Source organism: Rhea americana, unplaced genomic scaffold (assembly GCF_003343005.1).
Source record: "Rhea americana isolate MKP2758 unplaced genomic scaffold, rheAme1 scaffold_352, whole genome shotgun sequence".
Taxonomy (NCBI): domain Eukaryota; kingdom Metazoa; phylum Chordata; class Aves; order Rheiformes; family Rheidae; genus Rhea; species Rhea americana.
Genome location: NW_028186482.1, coordinates 577398 through 593345, shown reverse-complemented (window position 1 = coordinate 593345; position 15948 = coordinate 577398). Strand labels below are relative to the sequence as shown.

The following is a 15948-nucleotide window of genomic DNA, read 5'->3' as shown; positions in this document are numbered from 1 at the left end:
AAGAATGCAGGACTATATTACACTAAACTTAAATTGGCTTAAGTTACTGTTGGAAAACCCACTTTAAAAGATCTAAAGAGAGATGGAGGTTTATGTTAAAAAGTGAGAAAAATGTGAGAACCTGACCTCTTAGTAAAGCCAGGCAGGAAGAATGAACTGTCTTTCTGTTAATCTCAAATTGCTGTCTTTCGCAAAAGAATGGATAGTGCCAAACTGAACTTTCAACAGTTTGGAGAAGACCTTGGAATACAACTAGTTCTTTAACTGTTCCCCATCACAATCTACTTGTTTCTTGCATCTGATTCGAGTGCTGCTGGTGTCGTTGTCAACTTCAAGTTTTTAGGTTGCCCACAAAGTGACACCATTTGATTAATTTGAATATAACCACTGGAATCTCATTAAGGATCCTCTTGCAAAATTGGAGAGGAACACTTGCAATGAAGTTGCCTACAGTGCAAACTCATATTGATTATTAAACCCTCCTCACTCTAAGTTTGGTGTTTGCTGTACTTAAGTGGTGTATTTGATTGCTGTGTTCATCTGTATTGTTTCAGAATGTCCTTTAGGTGTTGTGTTACAGCCAGGGTAAAACGGGAGACAGTAAAAATGAATGTAAAAATAAAACCACAAAATAAACAGAAAGAACTTTCTTAGGCCTTTTGGGGTCATAGCAGCTTTGTTTGCAGTAAAATTTAAAAATTCATGATCAAAGTGATTCCCAAGGTTTTCCTCCAATAATGTGGTCTTAGTACAAAAATACTCAAGCCTTTCTGAAAAATATATTAATATTTCTGGATGTGTCTCATGCCCAGAGGAGGGCACTGATAGTTTTGGTCTTTATGTTCCTCCCACAGTGCGTGAGGAAAATATTTTCTTCATTCCACAGTCTTGAGACAGTCAGTGACCATGATCTTTATTTCCTTGATGTCAGTGAACTGCAGGGTTGTGTTAACCAGCTTCAGTATGTAAAATGGAGTTTTATTTGCCTTGTTTTAGTAATGAGATTTGATTGCACAACTTCATATGAAATTCTCTGTGTAATTTTTTTCAGATTACTGCATTCATATGGTTTTTCTCTGTGTTGTTTAATATTATACCTGCTCTTTTAAAGTACATACTGCTTGTATGTTTTTACACCTGTAGGTGGTGCTGAGGGGAAACAATATGCTTGCAGTCTCATAATAAGGGTATTTATATTGGTTTGTTTGGCTCTGCTGGCTCCTCAGGTTATCCTACGTTACGAATAGAGAAGAATGATCTTAGAAGTGTCACTCTATTGGAAGCAAAAGCTAAAGTGAAGGACATAGCCATCTCCAGAGAAAGGATAACTCTAAAGGATGTACTCCAAGAAGGTATTTACAGAACTTGGGCATTTATTGACTACAACATAATGTATTTACAGCATAGTGTAGCTACCTTTTATAACTAAATTTTGTGAAAATTAATCATAGAAGATAATTCTGATCTTCGTAAGATCTAAGTGGAGGGAATGAATGATTAGCATTGTTTACAAAAGACCTTCAATCATTTAAACTCATACAGTGTCCGTTTAGCAGCTTCTGATTTGGAAATTTAATCAACAGATGCAATTTAACAGCTCTGATGTGAGAAACCTAGGGATTACTTGATTCTTTGTTTAAAGCTAATTTTGAAAGGGTTCATGGACAGTTCTATTGTTTATTGCTAGTGTTGACTTTTGACAATGGACCTAAGTGTTTGTTTCATCAGTAATCTTCACAACTGCAGTTTCTCTCTTAAGCTGATGAATCCTGATCAAGCTCAGGGGACAAACTTTTCAGAGCTGGAGATCTGAGCTATTAAGCAGTCCTCATCCTTTGCAGGCAGAATTACTAATTGCTTTGATTCCTCACCTGAAAAACCACGGGGAGGATGCTAGAACTCCCTATCTGATGTAAGCCTTTAAATCTTTAAGCAGGCATCTCTAATTGAGCTGTAATATTGGTTCTACAGAAAACTTCTTTCACGTGTTAGGATATGTTTTATGTTCCTTCATGCTGTCTGTTACCAGTAGCCTTAATGTTAGGAGTTATCTGATTACTAGAAGAAGATTCATAACCTCAGTTTGGGCCACATACCACAGAGTGATAGGGATATCTTATTCTGCTGGCTGTGGAGTAAACAGCTATTGAATGTAATCTGGACCCAATTAATAGTGGTATCTTCTTTCTTGACCTGCAACTTGCATTTGAGATTTCTGTCGGGAAATCAGTTTGGAGTCTATTATAACCTTCAAAAGTTAATCAAAGGGCTAGAAGTCAAATCCTTATCAAAAATCACCTGTTTGATTTTGAGATTTTAGCAAAACTGTTTCTCTGTTATCTAAGAATAAAAGTGCTTCAGAGCTGAAGTGAATAACAAATGCTTGAATAAAATTTTCAAGAATTCTCAAGTACTGCCTATAGAATTTGAAGATATCTTGCAAATCTTAGCCAAAGATTCAGTGGAAACTTCAAATATCGTCAACAATTTAACATTTAATTAATTTAACATTAAAATTAACAACAATTTTAACCCTTAAATAATTATTTAAGTTTGTGGTTCTGCCATGGTTTATTCAATTGGAAAATGCAAAACTCACGGACTGAGAGTATGCGAGGGAAGAAGAAAATGCAGGCCCTGTTTCCTTTATGGTCATGTGTCATGAACTTGTTTCTCTTCTTGATGACAGGAAGACCTAGCCACCTGCTCTTTGAATATGGTTGTGTGTACTGCTGGACTTAAGCAGCACATGATTTTGAATCTGCATTGAATTAATATTTTATTAGATGTAAGGCAAAATGTAGACATGTAGGGGAAAAAATGAATAAAAGCTGTTTCTAATGAAACTGTTACATGTCAAAGTGGAACAGATGTTGACACTAGGTCAACTTTTTACCATTTTCTGAACACCTGAGACATTTGTCTACTTCATCAATCTGGAATGCAGATAGCATAATCCACAAACAGCCCACAAGAGGAAAAGGCAGAGGTCTAGTGGGCAAGCACAGAACGCTGTCTATAAGTATTCTAGCATACTGATAGACTTGCATTTTAGCAGAACTGTCTTTCAATGTATCATTAAATAAAATAAAATAAAACCGTGGACCATACAGGCACGCTGTTTCAATCGTACGATACTTAAGATATTTAGATAATGCATTACATGAAAATTATTTTGTAGTCGTAATTGCTTTTTATGCTTCCTCCATTCTAATTCCAGCATTTAAAAACAAATAGGTAATGTCTTGTAATGAAACATGACACAGTATCAAGCTATTTTCCTTGTATTGTGTTTTCCAAATCATCTAATGTTATAAATGTGTATTTAAAGCACTTTAGTTGTGGTATTTTCAAGGACTAAGATAGAAAGCTTTTATTTAATAGTAAAATAATAAAAACTGCATATTATGATTGCTTGTAGTTTCCTTAGTTAAGCTGCCACTTAATAAGATGAGAATTCCAAGATCTCTATCTCAAAGACTTTACTTACAATTCACTGCTAGATGATAGAAACATCGTGTTGACTCTGAGTGTTTAGGAACTGAAGAACAACCACGCTTTATGCTGGAAGATATACAGCCAGACTAAGACAATCACCATAAAAGATCGTTCAACCTAATTAGATGAGGCGAATCAGTGGAAAAGAGAAAGGGATATAACATAATAATAGACTGCACAAAGGTGACACACATTGGTCATTTTCTACTTTACTAGAAAGATGACGCAAAGTAATTGCCATCCTCAGTTCTATAAAAAGTTAATTCTGTGTGTGTGTTATAGTGCTGTTTTCATTGAAGATATTCAGTATTGCTTTTCTTCTAGCAATAAATTTGTTTAACATATGTGTATGAAAATTTTTGAAAGCAGACTGAACAAACTTTCAGCTAAGGTGGAATGGTTTTTATTATTCAAATGTTTCGTGAAGAGAGATGTTTCCTGAATCCAGTATTTTCCTGTGAACATTTCCAAAAAATTTTCATCTCTTGGTGAAAAATGTTTTGGTTGGGGAATTCCAAATTGACTCTATGAGAAAAGGAAGACCATTGAAGGGAATGTGCAGGCAATAGATGAGGGCTGTGAACTGTCATCAGTATTGATATTTAACTGGATTCTGTTGCTGTTGTTGATTCACTTTGCCTGTTGATTGTGCTTTTTTTCTGTCTTTTCTTTTTTTACTGAAGCAAGTCACCTAAACCTTGTGCATATACTACATAAAGTTCTGAATTCACTTTCTGCTGGAGAAGTGATTGGGTTTTTTTCTTGCTGATTTAATAGGGTATTTAGGTCTTCACGTTTTATCTTTATTTCCGACTTTCTGCTTTAGCCAAGAGAATATTACCCTAAAATGCATTCTTATTAATACATACTAAAGTCTATTAACTTTATCAATGTGTCTATTAACTTTATCAATGTGTCTATTAACTTTATCAATGTATTATCACTACATAATACTAAGTAGTTTTATATTCTCATTGTAGGCACGTTTGGGCGCATTTTCCATGGAATTCTAATAGAGGAAAAAGATCCCAGTAAAGAGAAACAAGTTTTTGTCAAAACTGTTAAAGGTATGATTACATAAAGGAGGATTTTTTTATTATTATTATTTGCCTTCAATGGTTTGTGCTGTGGTGCATGCTGAGAAATCTGCCTTTAAACTTCCCCAACCCCCCAACAACCAAAAAAACCCAAATGTTTTCTGCTTAAAAAGCAAAGAAAAACCTGCATAGTCTCCAGCATTGCCTTCCACTACTGCATCTTGAATACTTTCACCTATCAAGTCTTCTAAGTAAAATTATGGTTTTTGGTTTTTCTGACATGGCACTGTTCTAGCCATTGACAGCCTTTTTCACACAAATTGCTGAAAAGTTGCTCCTGGAAGGCTTTGCAGCATCTTTTATAAATAGGCATGGCTATATATATATATATATATATATATATATATGTATATATATGTATATATATGTATATATGTATATATTTAAAAGAACTTTAGCTTCTGCAATCATTTAAATGAATTATCTTCTAAACTGAATTTATACAAATTTTAACATACTTTTTTTTTTCAAAAATATATATTCTGAGTGATTTAAATCATAATAGGTAGATGTTAAGAAATAAGGAATAAGGTAAGTGCAGACAAAAACTATTACATGCATCCTACAGACTGTATCCAGAATCCATCCTCTGCACTAACCATTGGTATGGTTTCAAGCAATCAGATGTATGCACTTAATAAGAAAACATATAATGAGAAAGTCACTGAAAAAACCTTCATATTCACTTCAAGTAAAAGAATATTTTTTAATAACCTGATTTAGAATAACAGTAGCTATGAAAGGAGTCCCTACTTCTTGAAGCTGTCACGAGAGTAATCTGAAGTGGCAGCTGGAGATAGATGCTGTCACGTTCCTTAGCCGTACCCTTGTTCTTGAAATAGGCTTGGCAGGATGCTGTGCTCTGGCAATGGAGACAGGTCGGTACCAGATGCTCTGCCTGATGTGCTGACAAGATACCCTGAACTTGAGACAATCCAAGTTGTCTGTGTTTTGAGCCAGGTACCAGTTGTGAGTCATCAACATAGGCATATGTACCTACATATGCATACAGATACACAAAGTTGTGTGAAACTAGCCCTCTTTCTTGTTTAACAAGAAGCAGGGTAGTAAGTGAAGTGCTGCTCTGTGGGCAGCAGTGAGTGCAGGAGCAGCTCTCAGGTGAGACCAGGTTGAGGTTAACCTTTGGGTAGTTCTGTCTCAGCATCTGGCAGCACTTGACTTGTGTTCTGGGACAACTTCTTTTATTTCTGCTAATGAGATTCATAGAGGGCTGAGCAGAGAAGTGAAGGTCTGATGCTGTCATTTCTGCTCCTTGCCTGGTACCCTAGATTCAGACTGCCAGTTGCTCTTAGTATCACATGACAATATTCTGTCATGATGACTTCTTGAGGAGAGCCTCTGAAATGATCATACTTCCGTTCTTTATTGTTTTCCTTCGCTGTTGAATCTGAGGAAGACTTCTGAAAAACACATGCACTGCCGTTTTGAGGATCTTGGAGGCTACCATTTAGCCTGATGATGGTAGCCAGAATTATGACTACTGAAAATGTTCGGCATAACAAAACTAATGGGAGGAGGGAGTGTGTTTTTTTTTTTTCTTTTTAATCAAGGCACAAACTTTCTTGTACTGAATTTTTCAAGAAGTGAAAGAGCATCCTTAATCAAAAAATTATACTTCTTTCCAGTACCCCATGCACTTTTTCTGAGTTCTGCTTTTTTCTATCCCTGCCAAATGGTTCCAACTGTCACCTTTTATTTGATATGATTTTTAAAAGACTTGTTCCATATCACATAAGCGTGGTGCTCACACCACGGACAAAGTCCTCTAATTCGGGGCATTGTTCACCATAACCCAGGATGACATTTTCTGTCTCATTTCGTTCCTCCTCCCTGAATTAGAGACACAAAAGCTTCCACTTTCATGAGCAACAAAGTTGTGTGCTGGGATGGTTTGAGATCTATACAGCACAGTTAACTCTGTGTAGTATTGGATTAGTTGATAAGACATTTGCAAAAACACGGTTTAGCTGCCTTCCGTCACCACTTGCTTTTGCATTGTGCAGCTTGTTAAAGCTAGTAAATTAAGTAATCATCTGCTGGACAAGTCAAAGATACTGGCCTGCAACAAGTAGTATACATAAGACTTGAAGTATTCTCTTGAGCCATAGGCAGTGCCTTTATATTGGCTTTTGGGAGAAAATCTCTGATGTACTAAGGAATGTGTCAAAGAAGGAAAAGCTTTTAGGACAGGTAAAGCTTTAAGGACAGGTAATGCTGTGAATATCACAGCAGATTAATAGGATTTCCAAGTTCCACTACTGTGTCTGCACTGTCGTTATGTGCTTATCATAATGAACCTCTTCTTTTTTGTGTTTCTTTCTTAGTTGTTAATGTATTACAAGATCTGTAACCTTTCAAGGTGGGTTACTTCCTAATGATTTGGACAGAGAAGAATGTGCTGTCAGTTTATTCATTTCACATCCAAGAGAAAATGAATGCTGTGGCTGATATGCTTATCCGATGATAATTACGTCTGTGAGCGTTTGCCACTCAGAGGAAATGTGTTTGCAGCTTTGTCAGTTGGCCTGCTTTTCCTATCTTTGCCATCCCTCCCTGGGGTTAGGATTCTTCTGCCAGCAGGGTCAAAAAGTAAAGATACTAGATTGATGTTAGCAATACCCATGACTGCCTTTCCCACTTCCTTGTTTCCTGACGTTTTCCAGCATTCTGGTGAGGTGTTAAGCATTACTATAGACCAGAAGAGTACTAACTGAAATCAAGAAGCTTTGTTTTTTCTGAACTTAGTACTTGTTTTTCCTTCTGAAGTGATCTGTTGCTAAGGGAATAGGTAATATATGAAAACTGAGAAAGTCTGGACTTGTCCAACTTTACATTGAAAGAGACCTAAGTGGAAGAGGCCAATCACAGAGGTGTCCGAAGTAGTTTCCAGGAATGTGTTGCATTTCCCAACTTTCTCAAGTTGGGATTGACTGAGTAAGTCAGACTTTCAGAGGCCCAGTTTGATCTTCATGAAGCAACATCAGTGCAAGAGACAAATAGATTTCAGCTTGCTTCTTCAGGATTATTGGAATAGTTTCTTGTACATCACAAATTTGTCTCTGAGAACTGGACTCTTCTAGAGTATTTCATCAGAACTATTCAGTAGGCCATTGGATTATTTTTCCACTGATGAAGTGGCTATTTGTTACACAATTTGTAAGCTCATATGGCTGCAAAGATGGAAACACTTCTCTCAGTCTTGACATCATTTTTTATGAAAATACAATCTGAGAGTGGGATCCATTCCTGATTGTCAAAAGTTCACTACAGTACCTTAGACTGCAAGAGGTGATTTCTTTTTTCGTGTAGCAGTAGTGTACTCCAAAGATAATTTGCAACAGGATGGTGACAAAACTTCCTAAGTTTATGTTCACTAAGTATCTTAATTTGTCATTACAAATGTCTTTTTTTGTGTGCTATATCATCTAAGATCTGAGAGAATGCATCGGAATGCCTGAATCTTCAATATGTGAAATGTTCTGTGACTGGTATCTAAACCAGGAAAGTTTGAAACAAATAAACAAATACAGAGTATAAATTGGCAAAATTAGAGGTAGCTTTCTGGAGACTCTAGTAGTCTTCTAAGTACAAAGATCATATACCCTGGGCAAAAAATGTCGCTTGTTCCTACCTTCTCTAGATTCTTCGTGTTGGTAATCAAGTTGTTCTTTCCTAGCTCCAGGTAACAGTTTCACTGGGTAATAATATGCTAGTAATAATCAAGAAAATTTTAACCTTTTTCGTGTTCAGACATCTGTATGGATAATTTCTCTTCATTCTTTTTTAAGTAGACATTCATGAAGATTAATGTTAAAGATCTGTGTCCCTCTACCAGTAAGAATGAGAACACATATTCATACCATATTTGGAAACTACCTTTCTTGGAATATTGGAATCTGTAGATCATCTCAACCTTAATAGGTTGTTTGTGAGAAAGATGAGAGAATTAGCTGGCACTTGGCTTGTTCATTGTGCTTTTTGCTCTGCGGCAGGATTGTTTTGTGTAGTTGTAATGCTTGATTTTTTTTTTCCTTTTCTGATAGGAAGCTTCCAACCATTCTAAACATTGCAAAGTGTCTCAGTTGCCATGTTCTCAGAGATAAAATTGCATCTCTTGCGAGTGATTGACTGATATCTTCTACCTTTATAGGCTGCGTGAACTTTTTTCTTTTTTTAATCTTTAGACTTTGTTACCAGCGAAAAGGAAGAACACACAGTTTTCTATTTTGATTTACAGGAACATATTGTTTAATGGTGTTTTTCCTGCAAAGGAGAAAATTATTTGCAGAACAAATGGAATTGTAATATTCCAGGAACATACACAGTGAATTTTAATTTTAGAGAGCCTTGACTCATGTAGTGCATACTGGCCAAGGTACATTTTTATTAAAAACAGCCAATAGTGCTATTCAAGATAATCTAACTGCTTCCATTTCATTTTCTAACCACTTAAAATATTTTTTCTTGTGTGCAAGAGTGTTTGAAAACAATTCACCCATGGAAAAACACTGGAAACAAAGTCATAGCATGAATAAAGGTTAACTCTTGAGATTTCCTCATTTTACTAACTCTGAAAAATCCTTAGGTTTTGTAAATTTCGTCATAGGAGACTAAAACACTCCTTTTCAGCAACCTTGGTGATCTCCAAAGTTGTGCTTTATTTATTCGTTGTGAATCTAGTTAAGAGTAACGTTCAAAGTACACCCACATATGCAGCCTCGATCGTGATATTGTAGTAGAAGGCGTGCAGAAGGACCTTACTCTGAATTTACCTGATACCGCTCCGGACTGCAGTTGACTTCAGAATATATGTAGTATACAAGACTTCTAGTATCAGTCAAAACAGGGCTGCAGTGCAAGTTTGCACTGTGTTGTAGATCTGAGGGAACCCTGCAGATATGAACTCTCAAAGAGATTCTTCATTGCCCTGTTTCTGGCAATGTTTCTTTTCAATAGCGAACTCATTTTGAGTCACTGCAGTGGATATTCTGCACTAGAAGATGTCCTGTGTAGTCATCAAGACAGTGTATATTTAGCCAGTTATCTGAAAATGGCAGCCATTCTAGTTCTGATCATTGTTCTTGAAGACCTGAAGGATCAGCCAGAAACATCAGAACTAGCAGGAATCTTCCTTTAAGGGAAGAGTGATGTACTTATTTCAGTTGTCTGGGGCAGATACACTGTAAGCACAGCTTACAGACCTTTAACTGCCTTCATTCTTGTGATGTCTGTTCTGTATTATTTATGATATAGTTGAAGGTAAATTGGTGACTCTTTAGGTAGTTTTGAGTACATGTAGGATGTGTAGGAGAGAAGATCCAGAGAACTCTAGACCATGCAAAGTAGAGGAAAGCAAAAAGCAGAGAAGAATGAGTTAAGTGCAAGTAAAAAATCTTGTGTTAACAAGTTTGAAGGATTTCTTGTTTGTATTAGGGATACAGTATCATGGAACCTCAGTATACACAGCCTTTTCCAACATACCTTTTTTAAACTGCATTGAGTTTGTAACCATTGCAGTCTGTTGTTAAAAGCACTGCCCTAAGTAAGATATTTTTAAGTTCATGCCTTATATGCTTTAAATGTTCATACCAATGCGCTCTAGAAGTAAATTAAAAAGTGTTTAACCTCCCAAAATTTTGAGTACAAGATTCGGTTTCTCTTGAAGAAAATTCACAATAAAAGCTTCAAGTAAGAAATGCTTCTTCTAGTCCGATTTAAATTTTATTAAGTTTCTTTGTAGAAGGATTCCAGAATTTAAAGAATTAGGGGAAAAGAGCAAATTTTTGAAAAATCAATTTAAAAGTACACTATATTTGTCATACAACCATGATGCACTAATAGAGACTTTAAATAGTACATTGTTTAGAAAAACATTCGAGTAGCTGCACTCGTGGTACTTGCACTTCTTAATAGTAAGACTTGGTATTCCATATGCTTTTGAAGGAAAATGTTTTACTGTTTCATCTCAAGAACATTTTCATTTAAGACCACTACTTGTATTTCGGTTTTATTAACAGTTACCCTTATCAGGCAGTTGATAGACATTGTGAAATTAAATCAGTTATGCCTTTCTTCCTCAGTTTCGCTTTGCATTTATTTTTACTTTCAACTTTAAGTTGAATTAATTACTGAGCAGAGAACCTTTGGACTGTGGCTATTTTTCTCTTCTGCTTGGATTCTAGTGTTGTTATTATATAGGGATATGACACTGTCCCCAAATCGTATTTCCTCCTCTGCTGTTTTCTAAGGCTTGGTTTTGTATGTATGTTTACAGGGCAATGAAAACAGAACAACATATTTTATTTTGTCAGTGTTTATGTTGAATCAGTTCCAGAAAGTATCAGATTCAATCTAGAGAGATCAACAGCAGTCTTTATAGAGGAAAAAATTAGTCTTTACCTTTTGAAACTCTGAATTGCCATGCTTTAGAAGATAACTTTGATTGTGTAGTTGCAATATGTAAACCAATATTTATGTTAAAAATAGCCTTGACTTTAAGATTGGAGCAGAAATCTTGTTCTATTGAGATTTTAACAAGAGTAAACATGATGATTTATCCTGTAACCTGGTTACTTTGTCATATGCATATGTATATCTTAACATATAGATATATTTGAATTCTGTAGGATGCACTGTTGCTTTGTAAATTGGATGGGCATTAACACTTGAAAGTATAGCTGTTATGTGAATGTTTCTGCAGGTATCTAGACTTGCACATGCAATAGCCCTCGAAGAATAGTCTTGTCTTTACTTCACTGGTAGGCTGAAAGTGGTCTAGTGCGCTGGTGGCTTCCACAGTCACTTGTCACTGTCTAACTGCTATAATCTCTCAAAGCTTTAAAGTGTAAATACTCTGTGTATGTACTTTCTTCCACTTCATAGAATCATAGAATCAGGAAGGTTGGAAGGGACCTCTGGAGATCATCTAGTCCAACCTCCCTGCTCAGCAGGGTCACCTACAGCATGGTAGACAGGGTTACATCCAGGCGGGCCTTGAATATCTCCAGAGAAGGAGACTCCACAACCTCTCTGGGCAACCTCTTGCAGTGCTCCATCACTCTCACAATGAAGAAGTTCTCCCTCACGTTCAGGCGGAACTTCCTGTGGTTCAGTTTCTGCCCGTTGCCTCTTGTCCTGTCACACAGGGCAACTGAAAAGAGGTTGTCCCTGTCTCCTTGACACCCTCCCTTCAGGTACTTGCACACATTGATAAGAACCCCCCTCAGTTTTCCCTTCCCCAGGCTAAACAGGCTCAGCTCTCGAAGCCTTTCTTCATAGGGCAGATGCTCCAGCCCTCTGATCGTCTTTGTAGCCCTACGCTGCACTCTCTCCAGTAACTCCATGTCTCTCTTGTACTGGGGAAAAAGCAGATCAGCTCATGACTGTGTTTGTTCATTTTGATTTAATTCATAGCTTATAATAACTTCCTGAAGCTGTTAATCCTTCTATTGAAGGAAAGTTTTAAAAATGTCTACTAACAACATTAGAAACGTAATGTTTGAGACGTGAATTCAAGATGGTTTTTGAGTCTTGAACTTCTTCCAAAACTAAAGACTTGCATAAAAGTGTTAAAGCAGTATTCAGGCATGTATTCTCTTTGCACTGGGATTGACTTCTATTTTGTAACAGGTAATGTATTGCTCTGCAGAAGTGGCAGCAATCACAGAGTGTGCTGATGCTGGGAGTGTTTATATTATTTAGCATAATTCTAGTGCTACTGTCAGGTTTTAAATAGCCTAGCTGTGTTTCATATGGAAACACAATCTGTGATCATTGTGTGTGCCCATGTGCTGTTCTCCCTCTTATAACTTGAGCTTGTGGACTTTGTCACAGTGGGGCAAACCCACAAATGTCAAAGATGAAAGTAGCACAAGCCTTGTGGAAACAGGCTGTTGCATAGAAAATGGATTGTGTAAGTGTTTTGATGTTGGAAATTTGCAGCACAGGATTGCATTATGAGACAAGAAGTAGCTCATGTGAGAACAAGATGTTACAAATTGTCCAAAAAGTGAGAACAGGTTCAGGTAAAACATCTTTTTAAATATTGCTGTTACGAGGCTTGTTCATAGAAAGCCTTGAGATTTCCTAGCTATAGTGTTTGCAGAGATACTAAATACTTAATTTAAGAATTAAGCAATTCTTAAAAGGAATTGCTGTGTGTAGCCCATAGGAGGCTCTGGAATGGCTTATTTGAATTTTGAAACGTGTGACAGTCTTGTTTATAGTAATATACTGCTTTTTTTATCCAAAGTAATTTATTTCAGTGACTGTGCTACAGTCTGAAAGTTTGGTTGTGATGCTGTGTTTTGATGTTTTGAGATTTGACCTAAAGTGTTGGTATTGAAAGCCATCCAGTTAATCAGGTAACCTACTGCAATATGCAGGAAATTGCTGCTTTTCATCTCTGATAGGTCATTTGAGGTGTAGAGGAACAGTGACTCTTCTTGTTATACTACCATGTAGTGAATGTAGAGTATGATGTTCTGTAATTGTTAGAGTTCAGTCTCTCAGGAAGCAAACTGCTGCAGTGTTACCATTGGAAAACTCCTCTTGGCAGTTTCATGTGTCACGATGATTAATGTGGTTGATGAATAATGATAAATGAAGATTTAAAATGCAGTTTTGCATATAGACTTCTAGAAGTATATAAAATAACAAATAAGTGTTCTTTGTCCCAGTGAATGCTTCACCAGGAAAATGTCTCAGCGCATATAACAGCTCATCAGAGTTGTGCGGCAATATTGTGAGATTAGCCTCTCTTACAAAGATGGTAGTGCCAAGAGTCCCACTGCCTGAGGCTATATACAAATAAAATTTCATGAGATGGTTGCAACCATATCAAAGCTTCTAGAAATCCTAGCTTATTGTTGCTGAATCCTATAGGGTTGCCTTTTATCATCAAGCCCTTGACACAGAAAGCATGAAACCATTGCCTTAGAAGCATCTAGTTAGTTCTGGAATATGTCTGCATCTGCCTCTATTAGAATATAGTTTTGGTTTTCAGAACTTTCTGAAAGCTGAGGCATTTCTGGTCCTAATTAGTCTTTCAGAATTGCTATTGGCTCTTAAATCGTGGTCTTAAATCTTGATGTCTTCTCTAATCTCTGCTATTCAGTTACCCAGCTGTTGATGTATGGCCTTGTGTAAATAGATCGTGCTTTTTCAGGGCCAAAAAGTGCTAACATGTCTGTGCCTTAGCTCATGATCATGGTGCTGTAACTTAATAGCATGTTGAATACTGACATTTTTAATTAGCAAACAACATTATTATCTCAAAAGTAAGTTAGAGGCTTCCTAGGCTTTGAAGAAGTTGTACAGTAAGCCTCGTTGCTTTGCCCTGGCATGTTTGATTTGGGAATGCTTCCTCATGCATAAATCTAATATGTGGGAGACTGTCATCTCTTGTGCTATGGCTTTACGTTACTATTCTAATTTAAGAATTTTTTGCCCTGTGGGAGGTTATTTCTCCCCCTTTGCCCTGACATACTGGTTCAGTAACCATATATGGCTATGCTCACATCAGATCACCTCAAAAGTCTATAGCCTTTCTTTTGTGTTTGACTAGCTCCTTCCACAGGTCTAATTCTGTGTGGTTACACAAAGAATTTTATAAATAAAATACTAGTATGAGTGTGTAGTTTACATGTAATGCTTAGAGAGTTGATAAACGGTTTAAGTGCAGAATTGCGTTTTGGCCCAGGCAGGAAACTAGTATCTATAGGATTCACCTTTGTATATCTTTATAAATCTAGTCTTAACAGACTAGAATTGCTGGGTCAGGACTGTCACTTGCTCTGTTCTAGGACTGTATATTTGTGTTGTCAAAAGCCAGAAGTGCGGTGGAACTTGCAGAATGCTCATGTGGATTTTCAGTGCAAGATAGTCAGGTTGCTCACATGTTAATACAGCCTACAGTGAAATATTTTGTTACCAAAATCACCTTTGTCATGATCTCTGCAGTCCTGTCTGCTGGATGCTCAGAAGTCTCTCTCTCTTAAATTTGATTTTTAGAGTTTAATGCACTCTCCTATCTTTGCCATGTAACTAAAGAAAATAGCTATAAAATGAAATCTTAATTGCAATGGGGGCTGTTGCAATAACATGATTTGGGGAATTTATTTTTCCTTTTGACTAGAATCACTCAAATTTAAGTGGTGATTTATATTCTATTTTGAATTTTATCTAGTACAAAACTAGTAACTGGGCTGTGTGGTGGTTCTAAATTGGCTTTGGTGTAAGTTAGAGGAGGACCAGCCTTGCACTGCTATTGTTTTGTTCTGAATGTGTTGAATTTGTTGGTGTGTTTTAAGGGTTTTTTTTTCCATGCAGAAAACAAGGAAATAATACTGATAGGAAAACACAGTACAGATGCTGGGACTGTTTTACGAGATAAGATTTAGATTTTCATATATACTTCAATAGGAGTCAATCATCCTTTGGGTGGTCAGCCAGTAAAACATACTCTCTGAACTAAAAGAAAACAGTTAAAAGTAATAGCCTACTGAAAAACAAACTCTGTGATGGAGAGGAAAAACATGGACAGAAGACTGTACTGTCTGTACCAATATTTACCATGAGAAGATGGGTAGTTTTGTTTTCTGAATCAGAGTAACTTGTTATGTGGATTTTTAGCCTGTTTTAATTATTCTTTGATTCAGAGCTTTAGATTATTGCAAGATGAGTCTTAGAATTGAAAGCAAACCAGTTAAGTAAGCATAAGACCAAAGAGTATATAAGCAAGTATAAGCTAGTTGATATAACCAAACGGATCAACTTTAAAACTTAGACCTAGTAATGTCTTTCCTTCCTTTATCATAGTCTGAGATGAAAAGGTGTATCTTATTACAATATCATTTTTCCTATCTCCTGCTTTCCATTGCAGCTCTATGCTTTTGGGCAGGCATGCCTCCTTTTTATTTCCTTCTGAGCAGAGATGATAAAATAGCCTCTGAAGCAGAGTAACTTTTTTGCTTTGGTGTATCATTCCTTTTGCTGATTTAGAGAAATCTTAATCCAGCTGATGTTTCCTGGCTCATAGGTCCTTGAGTTATGTATTTTCTCTCTTAATGAACCCTTCTTAGACGGGAGCTGTGTTGTGCCTGAAAGTGCTTCTACTTCAATGTGTTGACTAACCTGGAAAGCTAAAGGAAGTGAATTTGTGTACTATAGTCAGGAACGATCTGATAGCTTATTATTGCCATGAGGGAGAGGTCATGCTATCCTCTCCCTGGAGGCTGGAGGCCTCAAACTTTTTATCTACCTTGTGCATATCTGCACTAACTACACTCACCATTTTAAATCAGCAAAATGGTGGATTTCTTTTTCTTTTTTT

The 15948-nt window shown here is 36.6% G+C and overlaps 1 protein-coding gene across 1 annotated transcript in view; it reads left to right on the top strand.

Annotated features, from left to right (window-relative positions):
• The window catches only part of RYK (receptor like tyrosine kinase), a gene marked incomplete at its 5' end in the record, with an annotated part of 66866 nt that overhangs the window by 31460 nt on the left and 19458 nt on the right, over positions 1 to 15948 (top strand). The window contains 2 exons of the mRNA XM_085311939.1: positions 1227 to 1352; positions 4479 to 4565. Coding sequence (XP_085168065.1) covers positions 1227 to 1352; positions 4479 to 4565 — 213 coding nt within the window. The remainder of the gene's footprint in view (positions 1 to 1226; positions 1353 to 4478; positions 4566 to 15948) is intronic.